Source organism: Coenobita brevimanus, chromosome 57, assembly GCF_032717465.1.
Source record: "Coenobita brevimanus isolate Jiangsu-jjx chromosome 57, ASM3271746v2, whole genome shotgun sequence".
NCBI lineage: Eukaryota > Metazoa > Arthropoda > Malacostraca > Decapoda > Coenobitidae > Coenobita > Coenobita brevimanus.
This window is the reverse complement of record NC_137010.1, coordinates 30,512,306-30,527,887: the sequence shown is the minus strand read 5'-3', so window position 1 is coordinate 30,527,887 and position 15,582 is coordinate 30,512,306. Positions and strand designations below refer to the sequence as shown.

The following is a 15,582-nucleotide window of genomic DNA, read 5'->3' as shown; positions in this document are numbered from 1 at the left end:
GGTTGAGTAGTTTAGTCCTTAGCCGGTAAATCTTGCACTGCAGGTTGGAATCCTAGTGTATACAGGGGAGATTTTGGGATTACTGGTGTATTGTTAATGGTTAATAGTTCCATTTCTTCTGGAAGCCACACTACATACCATAAAACTAACGTTGTTGGTGCTGTGAGCCGTTCGTCTTAAGATTCCCTGATTTTATGAAATGCGGGAGGCAAGCAGTAGCCATGACAGCGGCATGAGGTTGCATACAGTAACTCCATTTGTTGGCTGACTATACTCTTTTCACCCTAAATTGGCCCGGATTTCTCTCGTTTTGCAGCTTCTTTCCCGTAGCTTAATGGCAGAAAGACACACTGCAGTTACACATCCTTTCCAAACCACTACCTTGTGACCAGCATCATTTTCTGGTAATAATCAATCGTTGTAGCTCAGTGTTCAAGATGGAGAAATTGTATATATTAGGCCAATTGGAAGTGAAATGTGGTATAGTCTGATTTGAGTCATATACACATGCCTGGTAAATATTAGCCAGTGACAAACAATATTAATAAACCTAAGAGAGACATCTGGTAGTGAAAATATTAGAAACAATTGCCATTAACCAATTCAGTAACGTGACGTCTTCTATTAGTTTTGTCACCAGATGATTATACGAGTATTTTCAGCTCAGGGTAAATTTACGTCAGTGAAAGAGTTAGGAAACACTTTGACAACGTACGAAAAGAATAATAATGTGTCGTCACAGAGGAAGAAGTGTTGGCCAGCTTCTGAGGCTTTCGAGGATACCACCCCACCTATAAATTCGGGAGCTGTGACGCGATTACTCTAACGTGACAAAGATCCTTAACCCACTTTAGCTTTGTTGATGGCCAAGGCTCGTATTCTGGTCGGTTAAGGAAGCTCCCTAACACCTTTTCCTAAGCGATTTATTTTGTTCATAACACTTTACTGTCCTCGTCTGTGGTAAATAAATCCTTCTAATATCGCCGTAGTCTGCATAAATAACGTACAAAAGGATATTAACCACCCATATCGAAAAGTCAGTCACTAAGGAAGAGGTGATGGGGCTTCCATAACCGACGAGAATGCGAGCCCAAGTGTACCTACCATGGATGTGGATGTTGCTTTGTGCAGTAACTAAGGAGACTCGTTCCTGCCTCATAACAAGGCTCACGGAATTTCATGCAACCACGACTTAGTATTCAGGTTATGAGGCGTGGCAAAGTTCCGTCATTGAAAAAACCCAACTGTCGTGCGATAAGAGAAAACTCCAGGGGTGGTGGGCTGAGTGGCTGGGAAAATAACTGAGAAGCGACTGGGACTAGCAGGTTTGTTGACTGGCTAGGGAAATTAAGGGATTGTGAGGACGACGTAAAATGGCGGGAAAGTTTGGCGGATTGCATGGTTAGAAAATGGCGAATCTCACTCATTTGCTGACCCGTATTCAGGCGGATTTCTCTCTCTCTCTCTCTCTCTCTCTCTCTCTCTCTCTCTCTCACACACACACACACACACACACACACACACACACACACACATAGGAAAAGTGCTAGTGAAGCAAACTACGCCATCCTTGGTCTTCGTCCTTCATTCATTAAGCCCATCAACCCGAGGACGTCTCTGCCAAGCTAAAAATAGTGACGTTAACCTAAACCCCTTCAGTATGGTGATGTGTATGCTTTATTTATTTTTACGTTGCCACTGTCATGGGATTTTATTCAGCTGATGCGAGACTGTTCCAGCTGAAGAGGCAGATGTAGTCCTTATCAACCCCTTCACTATGATAGTTATGTTCGTAAGTGTACTAAAATCGCTTGGTGATAGCAGGAATGGTGTAGAAAAATACATCATGGGAGTGAAGGGGTTAACAGCATAAAATTAATGGCGCCGTGGAACTGTTGAAGTAAATCTCTCAGTACGATGACGCTTTTATTTCTTTTAATTTTATTCACGTTAACACCAGATTTATATAATTAGCTGATGGGAGACTTAGTAGTGAAGGGAGTTGCAAAGTCTTCGTAAACCCTTTCGACACGATGACGCTTCTTTTTTTTTTTTTTCCTTATTCAGCCAGTAAGAAGCCTCTTGAAGTGAAGGGGCTGAAAATAGTCCCCCGGTAGCCCCTCGGCACGATGGTGCGACTCATTTTATTCATGGTACGGTTGGACGGGTTTATTTAGCTTAGGATGCAGTTCATTGTGATAAATAACGAGAGGGTGAACAATGACTCTCGAAACCCAGTAATGCGATCTTGGGAGCCCAACAAACTATTCACAGCAGACTGTTGTGTAAGAGTTTCGTAATCGCACGGCTACAGGGTGGAGCCGAGGGGTTTAGTGGTCAGAACGACCCTGTTGGAGTGACCACCTTTCATAGATTCGATTCCAGGAGGTGACTGGAGACCTTGCACCATGTAATGCCACTCAGGAAAAAGTAGGCTGAGCATCTACCCCTTAATTAACTGAACTACGGCAGCCTGGCCTCCGGTCCCTACACCTGCAAGGAGGCCAAGATGTGATTGGCTGGTACCATTACCGTTTACTGCACCGTACATCCGGCTGATACAAACCCACTTTTGGTAAAAGTAAAGATTTTATCTACCGATCAAATCAACCCTTCCATCCCGAGTACGTCTTTTATCCATTGTCTTTGCTATCTCCAGACGATTATATTGAACTTAGGGAAGACTTCGGACTGGAGCAGTTAGATATACTGTAACCTTCATTAACTCCCACACTACCAGGAAACCTTCGTAAGCTGAACAAAACCGTATGACGGCAACAAAACTGAAGTGCAGAGATACATCATCATGGTGAAGGGATTAATGCTCATCCTCGAAAATGGTAGCAGTCTATTTTATAGTTTTTCTTATTACCGATATTTATGTCACGGTATTAAGCAGTGTTCTTTGTGGAAGAATGAGTCAGGTTTAGAAAGAGCTGTTTATTTGGGGAAATACAACAGTTTTGGCCCGACTTAGACCCTCCTCTGCTATGAACAGGGAAGGAATATATAGATAGATAGATAGATATAGACAGATAGAGAGAGAGAGAGAGAGAGAGAGAGATGAGCTATATACAGTATATATATATATATATATATATATATATATATATATATATATATATATATATATATATATATATATATATATATATATAAAGAGAGATAGAGGAAGATGGATTCTATAGGGAGGTTAGGAAAAACACAGGTGAGAGGCTGGAGTTTATTCTCCAACGTTTTGACCAGAGACCTTTATCAGATAGATTGTTACCTTCAGACTGACGTGAACTGCTTAAGTACCCGTGGGATCACCCCCTCCTGCTGGCTGTCCTCGCATCCCCATGACCTGACCTGACTTCGGCGCCCTCCTGATTGCTATTTCCGTGCTCGGCCTCCCCAGCACAGAAATCCGTCACGATGGTTGTTACCCTTGTGTGCACAGATGTGAACTGCTTCCATTTCCCTCCTTACACATTTATGTAAACCCGTGTGTATTACTTGTGCCTTCTCTCAGTGGGCAAGTGATTATACTCATCAATGTGAACAACTAAAGAATTTGATGTTCTGCGAAACCATACATCGTTCTTACGTTCATATAACCTCTTATTAAGGCCTCGGAAACATATTTCTGTTCTGTATAGGTGTTCGTCTCAGTACCACAGCCAGCCACTTCAGTCAAGCAACCCTAGTGGGATAAGTTAGGTTTGGTTAGGTTAGATTAGGATAGACCAGGAATTTGCCTGGGAAACACATTAAGCATATTTTCGAGAAAAACCAATGGATAATTTTGAAACGACGGGGCCAACGTCGCTCCTGTGTGAGGGTTCCCGGTGGTGAGACGAGTACCCAGAAGAACGGAAATATGTGCCCTGGGAGGATGCACCATAATATACGGAAGAACAGTTTCTACAAGCCTGGTATTGTATAGACCACACTGTTCTTGATGTTATTCCTCTCCCTGTTTCTCATCTTCACGACATCACTTATTTTCATTCCTGGTGATGTTGCGATGCTTATCCCAGTTCCTCTGAAGAATTTCGCCAGACATGCCGACTGCGGAGTTTAGGACCGCCATGTACTTCTGTTTCAGCTTGCTATCCTTGCGTCCGTTCTGTATGTGTATAGCTTTGTTTTTCAGCCTCATTAATAACCCCACTGGATAACTGAAGTCTGTGAATCTTTCAATGATATATTGAAACTCTTCTTCCAGAAACTCATTGCTGCATATTCTTAACGCTCTATAAAAAAAAAAAAATCCGATTACAACACCTGACTTTGTTCCCAAACTGTGTGCCAATAGTAAATGGATGAAATTGTCCTTATTTGTGGGTCTGCCGTGTTCTGAGAACCATACTGCATGTTCTTTCCTCCACATCATTGTATCCGGTAATGGTAATCTCCCGTTCACTTCTGACCTCCACTGTAAACTGTATGTGAGTACTGACATTATTTAACATCCTCAGTTTATTCTCGATGTTTGTTTTCTCGGGGACTATTACCAGGACATCATCCACATACCCATACCATTCACAGTTCCTCCAATAATTTTCTTGCAGTGGTCTTGCTCCATGGTGACCATGTACAGACACGCCATTACTGCACTGAGGGGTGGACCCATGGCTGCACCCCTGTGTTGCATGTCCTCCTCCCCGGTGAAAACAAACGCGCCGAACTTAACACACAACGATACGAGTTTCAGGAAATATATAACGTTTTGGGACCGGAAGTCCCTCGTCATTGACTCCTTCCAATGCTATGCTAACAGCATGCATGGCTCCTTCCACTGGCACACTGGTAAACAGAACCTTGACGTAGAAGCTGGCTAGTTTCTTTCCCTTCATATCCACGTTTTTCACTCTTTCTATCAGATCCGAAGAATTCCTCAGATGAGGCTAAGGGGAAATTGCTCATCATGGAGAGACGTGACAAGTGGAGTTCCACGGGGTTCATTGCTGGCATGTTTTGTGTGTTCTTACCTTACCTAATTGTTCTTACCTAATTGTATCTTTACAGGAATGAGTCAAGCTCGTATTGTCCCGTGTCTTAGACCATATTTATCGTACATATCCTTAAATTTGTGAATTGTTTTGGCACACACTATTTCATTCGGTAGTGCATTCCATTGATCAATTGCTCTGTTTGGGAAACTGAATTTCCTTACGTCTTTATCACCTCTCTTCTTATGCAGTTTTTTGCAGTGTCCTCTTGCTGATGCTTCTCCATATGTTAAGTAATCATTTATGTCTATTTTCTCCTTTCCTGATATGCACTTATATAGCATTATCATGTCACCTCTTTTCCTTCTCTCCTGTAGTGTTGGTAGATTCAGTTTATTTAGTCTTTCTTCGTAGCTTAGGTCCCTTAAGCTTGGTATCCATCTTGTAGCGGCCCATTGAACTTTTTCAATCTTGTCTATATGCTTTTTGAGATGAGGACTCCAGACTACTGATGCATATTCCAGGGTTGGTCTAATGAATGATGTTATTATCCTTTTTAGCATGTCTTCATTTATGTATGTGAATGCTATTCTCATATTTGCAAGCAGTGTATACATGTTCCGTACCTTCTCGCTGATGTGGTCAGCCGGAGATAGTCTGTTATTGATAATCACACCTAGGTCTTTCTCTCTTTCTGATGTGTATAGGGTTTTATTTCCTAACTTATAATCCCAATCAGGTCTTTTTCCACTTTTACCAAACTTGATTACATGACACTTGTCCACATTGAATTCCATTTGCCATGTACTACTCCATTCATGAAGTTTATTTAATTCTTCTTGTAGCTCCCTGCAAGAGTCTGTGCTAGTAATTCTCCTTTGTATTTTTGCATCATCTGCAAACATATTCAGATAGCTCTCATTTCCAGTGTTACTGTTTATATCATTTATGTACACTAGAAACATGATTGGTGCCAGCACCGAACCCTGTGGTACTCCACTAGTCACTTCTTTCCATGATGAGTAGTTTCCTCTTAGTACTGTCCTCATTTCTCTTTTTATGAGAAAGTCTTGCATCCAACAAAACAGTGTGTGTGTGTGTGTGTGTGTGTGTGTGTGTGTGTGTGTGTGTGTGTGTGTGTGTGTGTGTGTGTGTGTGTGTGTGTGTGTGTGTGTGTTATATAAATGACATAGACAGCAACACTGGAAATGGAAACTACCTAAATATGTTTGCTGATGATGCAAAAATACAAAGGAAAATTACAAACACGGACTCTTGTAGAGAGCCACAAGAGGAATTTAATAAACTTAATGAATGGAGCAATAGATGGTAAATGGAACTCACTGTGGACAAATACCATGTAATAAAATTTGGTAAAAGTGGAAAAAGACCAGACTGGGAGTATAAGTTAGGAAGTTCAACCCTACACACATCAGAAAGGGAAAAGGATTTAGGAATGATTATCAATAACAGACTATCACCGGCTGACCACGTAAATGAAAAAGTAAGGAACATGTACACACTGCTTGCTGATATAAGGGTAGCATTCACATATATAAATGAAGACATGCTGAGAAAGATAATAACATCACTCATCATACCAACCCTGGAGTATGCATCAGTAGTCTGGAATCCACATTTCAAAAAACACACAGATAAGACTGAAAAGGTACAAAGGGCAGCTACAGTACATACAAGATGAGTACCAAGTTTAAGGGATCTAAGCTATGAAGAAAGACTAGAAAAATTAAACCTACCAACATTACAGGAGAGAAGGAAAGGAGGAGACATGATTAATATAAATGCATCACAGGAAAAGAGAAAATAGACATAAATGAGTATATAACCTATGGGGAAGCAACATCACGAGGACAGTGCATAAAACTGCACAAAAAGAGACGTGATAGAGACGTAAGGAAATTCAGTTTCCCAAATAGAGGAACTGATCAGTGGAATGCACTACTAAATTAAACAGATTGTGCCAAAATTATTCATAAATTTAAAGACATGTATGATAAAAATGATTCAAAACACGGGACAGACGAGCTTGGCTCATCCCTGTATATTTACAATCTGGTGAGAACAATATGGTAAGAACACACACACACACACACACACACACACACACACACACACACACACACACACACCAGGGTGATAGGGAAGAGCAGGGAGGGGGGGTTTGAGAGGGATAGGGAGGGAGGGAAGAAGCGGGATTGGGTGCAGGAGAGAGAGAGAGAGAGAGAGAGAGAGAGAGAGAGAGAGAGAGAGAGAGAGATCCCAGCAACGAACTTTTTCAAATGTGGATATAATTTTTCGTTTGAACAATTAACGGCACAAAGATGCAGCTGATCATGAAACATGGCAGGTGAATACCATAGACTAGTACAGCTTATCCAATCTCTCAGCTGAGGCATCATCCCTTTCTGTCCGATCATACTGCACAGAATATAATATTATATATATATATATATATATATATATATATATATATATATATATATATATATACTATAATCCAGTCAGTTAATTTACCTTAAGCTTCTATTAGTCCTTAGCTCCATATGCGGCGTCATATATATATATATATATATATATATATATATATATATATATATATATATATATATATATATATATATATTCCAGTCAGTTAATTTACCTTAAGCTTCTATTAGTCCTTAGCTGCATATGCGGCGTCATATATATATATATATATATATATATATATATATATATATATATATATATATATATATATATATATATATACCGTAATGGCTGTACATACTTATTTTCCCCATTATGATGGAATGGAAGAGTAAATTATTTACATTGATGTCAACTTTCTCTTGCTTGGTGTGGGAATGTTGAAACTTAATGTCACTTGTGTCCATGCATGGTACTCTGTCATTTACCATGTACAGTACAGTCAGGGACAACAGTTCGCCAACCGTTCCGCTGCATCTCTTTTACACGTAGGGCAAGTTGTCGCTGTCTCAGTGGCGCATCATAGCAAAGAGAGTCATCTAAGGGCAGAGAATCATAGCAAGCCTCTCTTAGCTAAGTACAATAACGAATAAAAAGAAACGACAAGACTGCCCGTCATCTGTGAGCCAGGTAGACTGTAATAATACTATTAGATGAAAACTTGACTATCATGCATCTATCCTGGATGACTCTCAGTGCTGCTTGAATGACATGTAAACTCAAGTTGTGACTCGAAACAACTTGTATTATATTAATTTTTACAACAACAATCAATACTTTCTGAGATTTGAGTTTTCGAAAGACAGACAGACACACATACAATTCATACAAAAAAAATGACCATAGACTTCGTCTACCGATGACTCAAAACAACTTGTATCAATAGTTCTTCCTTCTACAATCGAAACTCTGAGAGTTGAGTTTTTGTCAGACAGATACACAGATACATTTCATACAAAAATAATGGCCATCGACTTCGTCTGCCTGTGACTCTAAACAACTTTTGTTAATAATTTTTCCTTCTACAGTCAATACTTTTAGAGATTCGAGTTTTCGACACAAACACACAAAGATACAGTTCGTACAAAAATAATCGTCATCGACTTCGTCTACCTGCCTCAGTGAAAAAGAGTAGAATATTAAGCAAACTTTTTGCCTTCAACTGTACAATATAGTCGGCAAAAGATGTATCTGAACCCTGAGCCTCTTAAAATAGGACACAAGAGAATTACACCTGACATTGCACTTTCAGTCTTTAAATTTCAAAGGGTACAGTGCATTCATATTTAAATTCCCTGTGGACGAGTTACATATACGACTGTGAATTAATTAACCATTTCAGTACGGTGATGATTTTTTTAAAATTCTAGCAACCTTCTTACGATTTTATTCAATTTAGATTTTTTTTTTCCTTGACCTGGATGGGTAAGGCGGGATCTTCATTCACATCTCTACTACGAGAGGTCCTGCCTGAGGTAAACAGTATCGTCTGAAGACAAGATCAGGCTAATATTGAGAAATATATAATCGTAGTGAAGGGTTTAACAGGTGCATATAATTACCAGACACACTTACCATTCCAAGATGATGGAAGCCTCATGGTCGTATTGAAAACTGGGTAGGTGAAAGTGTAAGCCCTTAATTCTGATGGTCAGTTTTACGTATGAGGATTGCCGGTATGAAGTGATCAGATTGCATCCTACTTTACATAACGCAGTGCATGACGAGCCAGAAAGACCAAACTTGTATTAATCATGTGTTCAATAATGATACCAGAAATTGAGGGTCTGTCTTCCCCTTGGCGATTTAAGGTCTAATAATACAACCCACAGTGCCCATTATGAAACCCTTCACAACTGTTCAGATACCGGTACTGATTTAGCCGGCCGTACCAATGGACAGACCTTGAGTTGTGTGTTGTGTCCTTGGCAAACTCACCAGCACCTCCTGCTAAGCCGTGTGGTTTGCGTGTTATTATTATTGTCAGTGGTTTGCACTGGTAACATAAACATCACCTTGGTTAGGAGGAGGTGCTACACAACTTTCAAATCAAACAGGAATAAGTCTCCTTTCAGTGATGGGTTGTTTTTATTGTTTACGGCCTATTGTAAGGCATGCCATGGAAAATCCTTCATTTGATTATGGTGTAGGAATGTGGGATATCTTCCCTAGTGTTTCTTTCGTATCCGGTTGTTTTTGGATATGATACATTTAAGTCTGCATGTTATTTGTGCAAACCGTGATTGATGTTAAAAAAGAAATGTATAGATACAAGAGAATACTTGTAACAATGTTCATTACCATGAACACCTTCAGCCGAAATTTTATTGTAATGTATTAACGCAACGCGAGACGGTTTTGTTCAGCTTAGGAGAGACGTCCTTATTCCATTGGATTAATGTGTTGTATGCAAAACAAATCGCTGTTAAAAGTGTGCTAGAGAACCCCCTAAATTCCTTTGGTCACGGGAATACGGTTCAGCGTGATCAATAGTAGAACTTCTGAAGTATGTAGATCGTGCCTTTGTGCTTTCCTATACTTTATTAATATTAAGTGGATAAATGAAATGTATGTCATCATCATCATCACATCATCATCATCATCATCATCATCATCATCATCATCATCACCATCACCACCACCACCACCACCCTTTAATTCTCTTTATAAACGGGATAGGAAGGATCCATAAACAGGAACAGGGGAATACAAAAGCAACAGCACCAGTCATTAAAATCATTAAAACAACCAAATAAATATACGAACCTCAGCCTCATCCATTCACTCACCATTCAAGCCCACGACATTCTCGACTCCACCCTACAGGCGTAACCCTCCACACTAAACAGCTGCCTGGCACCAGGCCCTCGCCACACCTGTGCCCAACAACCACTCCAGTTATTAATCAGTGTAGCTTTTTGTATGGTGGAAACTGTTTATGTTATGTCTTTAAAGATGTGTTTTCAGGGTGTATGCATTTTTTATTCATATATTCATATTGTCTTCTTTGGCACACACCACCTTCTGAGCATGACCCTGAGTTGTGTCTAAGTGGTGGTGGTGAGAGTGAAAGACGGAGGCTGTTGGGATTGATACTAGGGCTATTAATTATCTCACATTTACCACTTTATGTATAGCATTGTTTATATTTTTGAGACAAGCACCATTTCCGAAGTGTTACCCAGGGCTGAAATTATTGTGTGTGTGTGTGTTTGTATATATATATATATATATATATATATATATATATATATATATATATATATATATATATATGAGAGAGAGAGAGGGAGGGAGAGAGTGTGTCACTTCCCTATCTTTTCTTGGATTTAATTTGCAGTAAGAACAAGGAAAAGTGAATGCACAAACATACTTTGTACCTTGTTCTTTGTGCAAAAACAAGATTGTTAGGAAATGATAAAAATCTTAAGTTTGTTAGAGTGAAAGCCGGTGATGTTTGGCTGTTAATTTATGAGCACATGCATGAGTAATTATTACAGACATTTATCGACAATATGTATAATCATTTGTTTGTGTCAGTTTGAATGTAAGTATTGTTAAGACAGTTGTAGGCAACAACTAAATATTAGTGTGTGAAAGAGGCTATTAGAAAATTGTAGGTCAAGGTCTAAACAGTACAGACATGGAAAATGTGGGGATGTTTTGGTATAAAGGCCGTGTTGTGAATAAGGCGGCTGTGTGGAGGATGAGCTGAAGGAAATATTGCACCAAAAAGATAAGTGGCAGGAGCGTTAAGAGCAATGATAAGGAATAGTTAGCGAGAAATAATATATAACATGACTACAGTAATACTAGTTCCACTCTAATGTACAGCAGTAAAGCTTAAACGATGCTTAGTGGACATAAACCAAGAGTCAGAGATCCTGAAACATGTTGTTGCAGAAGTGCCTGAAAAAAGATTGGTGTTGAGGCTGATGTGGGAATTGTTATGGTGAAATGAATGTACTGAAAGGGTTCGGCCATGTGAAGTGAACGGAGAGTGAGAAAATGACGAGGTGTGTGACTGAGATGGTTAGGAGGAAGTAACATGCTTGAGAGATAAAGTGGTGGAGTATTTGATGGAGGATGATGGTAATGTGGGGGAGTATTTGTGGAAGGGTGTGTCGGGAAGTGAGGTCGTCATTGAGCAGGAGCAGTAATGTGTAGAGGTCCTTTGGTCATGTCCACCTCTCAAAGGATACGGTGTTAGACAGTAGGAGTAGATAGACAGACAGGTAGCCTTCTTTACTTTTCAGGTTTCTGGAGAGTACCCACTTCATTTAACCCCTCCAATCCGAGGATGGCACTTCATTTTATTCTAACTCATATTTGATTCAAATTAGGCGAGACATTTCGAACATGGGGGAGTAGATATATAGATGTTAACCCTTTCAGGACGAGAGGTCTTTCTTTGCTAAGATCTTGCGGTGTTAGCAAGAATAAGATGCATACCGGTGGAATCATATTGGCAAAAAATAGCTAACTTGTTAGCCGTTTTACCTTCTGCACTAATTCAATATTTTATTCGCATTTTTTTTTTTTTAGAAAAATTAATAAATTCATTTAAGTGCTCTTCACAAGTTAAATCCCGCTGGCTGTTGATCAACAGGACTGAGAAAATGGTGAACGTGTTAGCCGTTTTCTGCCAAGTGTGACACCGCTTTCCGAGGTCCTACGATTGCAGGAAGCAGTAGCTGAATGACTGGGTGGTGGTGGTGGTGGTGGTGGTGATGATGATGATGATGATGATAACGATTAGAATGATGATTATGAGGATTTATATATATGTTTTTCTTTTCAGGCGTCCACCACTTCCTGAGTGTGACCCTGAGCTACGAAAGTCTGAGCGGTGGAAGTGAGAGTGAGAGACGGAATCTGTTGGCGCGTATTGAATCCCTCAGCCACACCCACCCTTCCCTCACCCTCACACGACCGCAGTCAGCAGCATCACTACCCTACCTACCCATGGACAACCCACCTATACTTGGTAACTAGGAGAGAGAGAAAGAGAGAGAGAGAGAGAGAGAAAGAAAGACCTCTTTTTTCTGGGGTAATGTAATTGCAGCCTGTCTCCTTATCATATTTCCTGCACCTTGCCATGGGAAGAACCCTGGTCTGACCCTGGTGTTGTCTATTACAAGAGGGTGCCGGAGCCCTACACGGTGTGCATACTGTACCTGTACCCGTAAGACGGTCCCACAGAAGCAAGTTCTTACCTATAGTCGAGGGGTGTGCTCAGTCAGACAGCGGGACTTAGCAACAACAGCAACAACTATTTTACTGGCGCTGACGAGGACGCAACCGGTGGTGACGCTGCTCATCCTGCGGCCTGTATCCAGGACTTTATATTTTCCTGCACCTCGCCGTTAGGAAGGGCCCCGGTGAGACGCTGTCTACCACATGGGAGCACCGGTTCCCTGCACACTGTATGTACTGGACTCTACTTCTAGGACAGCCCCACAGAAACCGTTGCCTACCTGTGGTCGACAGGCTTACCCAGTCAGACAGACCAGGGTTGAGTAAAAGCAACATCTATTTTGCTGCCGCCAATTGATTTGTATTCAACTAGGAACATCCAGGGTCACAAAAATATTGACAGCTTCCAGCACTGCGGTATTTTTGTCAACGAACCCTTGTTAACTCTCTAATGTGTGTGACTGGATTATCCCAATCATTCCATTGTATTTGTTTGTTTTAAGCCAACTATATAAATCACAGATGTCAAGTATTTAGTGGTTTGGTGGCTGACTGATGCACCATTCTGGTGAAATTTGTCCACTATCCGTTTGGTATGTCTAGTCTTCGATTATGGGGTCCTTTAATCAGATGTAACTAGTTTCCAAGTTTATGACTGCGATGGTCATTTAACCAGAACAGATCTGTGATTAAATTGGTGGATGTCTATCTATCTATTGCCAGACGCCTTAATCTCGTACGGGGATGTAATCCCCATAGATACTTCCAGTATAACTAATTAACCAAAGATGGCGTGCTTTGGATGGTGTACCAGATATGGCTAAACTTAAACAATTTATTTCCATAACTATCCCTCTGTAATGGCAGGATGAGAGATCTTTTGTAAATCCTTTTACTGGTAAAGACATCCGGCAACTGAATGAAATTATTTGGCATTAGCAAGTATAAAATACTTGAGTGCGACAGTACCAGAGAAAAAGTAAACTCAGCCCAAAGTTACAAAGTTTCATAACTATATCTTTGGTGATCTACTGCTGACCAAAGAAGGTCGTTTAAGACTGAATCTTTTATGACTTGATTAAGAAAAATATATCGTTAAGTTGCCACTTCTTTACGTAGTGCCTTATGAAGTACCAGTACTGGTATCAACACTAACAATTTTACTGCCGTTAACAGAATCCAGTTTAACAGACTGTGCTGCTGGTACCTCCCGTTTGGTTGGGCTTTTCTTGGGCAATTTAGTTTTCTTCTGTAAATGTTATGGAAAACCATCAAACACATTTGGTATCACACCTTCCCTTAACATATCGGTGTGCTGTCAAAATCCTTTCTTAAAATGTTGAGAACAAAGAACTGCTGATTCAGAGGGATTCAAGTCCTTCCTACGTGTTGCCCCTATCCACTTCCTGAGCAAAGTTTCATCCCTTGGGAACCTACAAGATAAAATGCAAGCATATATATACACACTCACACTCTCCATATCCTCACCATCCAACCTCACTGTACACTCTGTGACTTCATTCCTCTCAAACACCATAACTTTACTTTTGTTTACATTAACTTTCAGCTTCCTCCTCCTACACACTGTCCCAAATTCATTCACCAAACCTTGCAACTCCCATTCATCTTCACTCAACAATACTGTATCATCAGCAAACAGCAACACCGGAATCTTCCAAATCTCACCCTCATTCATTAGAGCCACCCCCACATCCACTGCCCTACCCTGCACCTCCTTTACAATCCCATCCATGTATATATTAAACAGCCATGGAGACATCACACAACCCTGTTTCAGTCCCACATTGAGATCAAAGAACTCACTCAGCTCACCATCCACTCGCACCGTAGCCCTAGCTCCTTCGTACATACTCTTCACAGCATTCAACAATTTCCCATCCACTCCATATATTCTTAATACCTTCCACATACCTTGCCTATCTATTCTGTCATAAGCTTTCTCCAAGTCCATGAAGGCAGCATACACTTTCTTTCTCTTATCAAGATACTTCTCCACTAAACATCTTAGAACAAATATCCGATCTACACACCCTTTTCCCCTCCTAAATCCCCCTTGTTCTTCTCCAACTAGCTCCTCTGTCATATGCCTAACCCTATCAATGAGTATTCTACCATATATTTTACCAGTCACACTAAGAAGGCAAATACCCCTATGGTTACCACATACTTCTCTCTCCCCTTTTCCTTTATATAAAGGAACAATTATACCTGATTTCCAGTCCTCTGGAACCCTTCCCTCTTCCCAAGCCAATCTACACAACCTCCATATCCACTCCACAACAATCTCACTCCCATACCTCAGCATTTCACCACACACTCCATCAATTCCTGGGGCCTTTCCCAACTTGATCTTCTTCACTGCTTCCACTACTTCCGTCCTACTGATCTCTTCCTTCCTCCTCTCATATCTTCTTCTTCCAGCCATTCCCCAACCACTTAGCCTATACTCGCACTGCTGTCACTCTCTACATTCAACAAATCCTCAAAGTGCTCCTTCCATCTCCTCAATTTCTCTCTCTTCTCCACCAACAATCTATTATTCCTATCTTTCACTCCCCTACTATTTCCTCTTTCACACAGCCTTACTTTGTTTACCTCCATCCAAAACAATTTCTTACTCTCCCTCCATTTCACACTCAGATTCCTCCCAAACTCTTCATCCACTTTCTTCTTACTCTATTCACCAGTCTCTTCACTTCCCTTCTCCTACTCACATATACCTCTCTCTCCTCTCTCTCATCTTCTATCCTACCTCCACTCGCTAACCATTCACTGTATGCCTTCTTCTTTTGTTCCACAGCTCGTTTCACCTCATCATTCCACCATGCTGTCCCTTGCATCTCCTCCTCACTCCACAAACCACCTCACAAGCTGCGCCTATCTCTTCCGTAAATATCTTACATACGTCTCCACCTCTTCCATCTGCTCTAGCTCATAC

The 15,582-nt window shown here is 40.6% G+C and overlaps 1 protein-coding gene across 1 annotated transcript in view; it reads left to right on the top strand.

Moving 5' to 3' along the window:
- The window catches only part of LOC145401952 (uncharacterized), a 132,522-nt gene that overhangs the window by 40,409 nt on the left and 76,531 nt on the right, over positions 1-15,582 (top strand). The window contains exon 2 of the mRNA XM_080274057.1: positions 12,229-12,414. Coding sequence (XP_080130183.1) covers positions 12,229-12,414 — 186 coding nt within the window. The remainder of the gene's footprint in view (positions 1-12,228; positions 12,415-15,582) is intronic.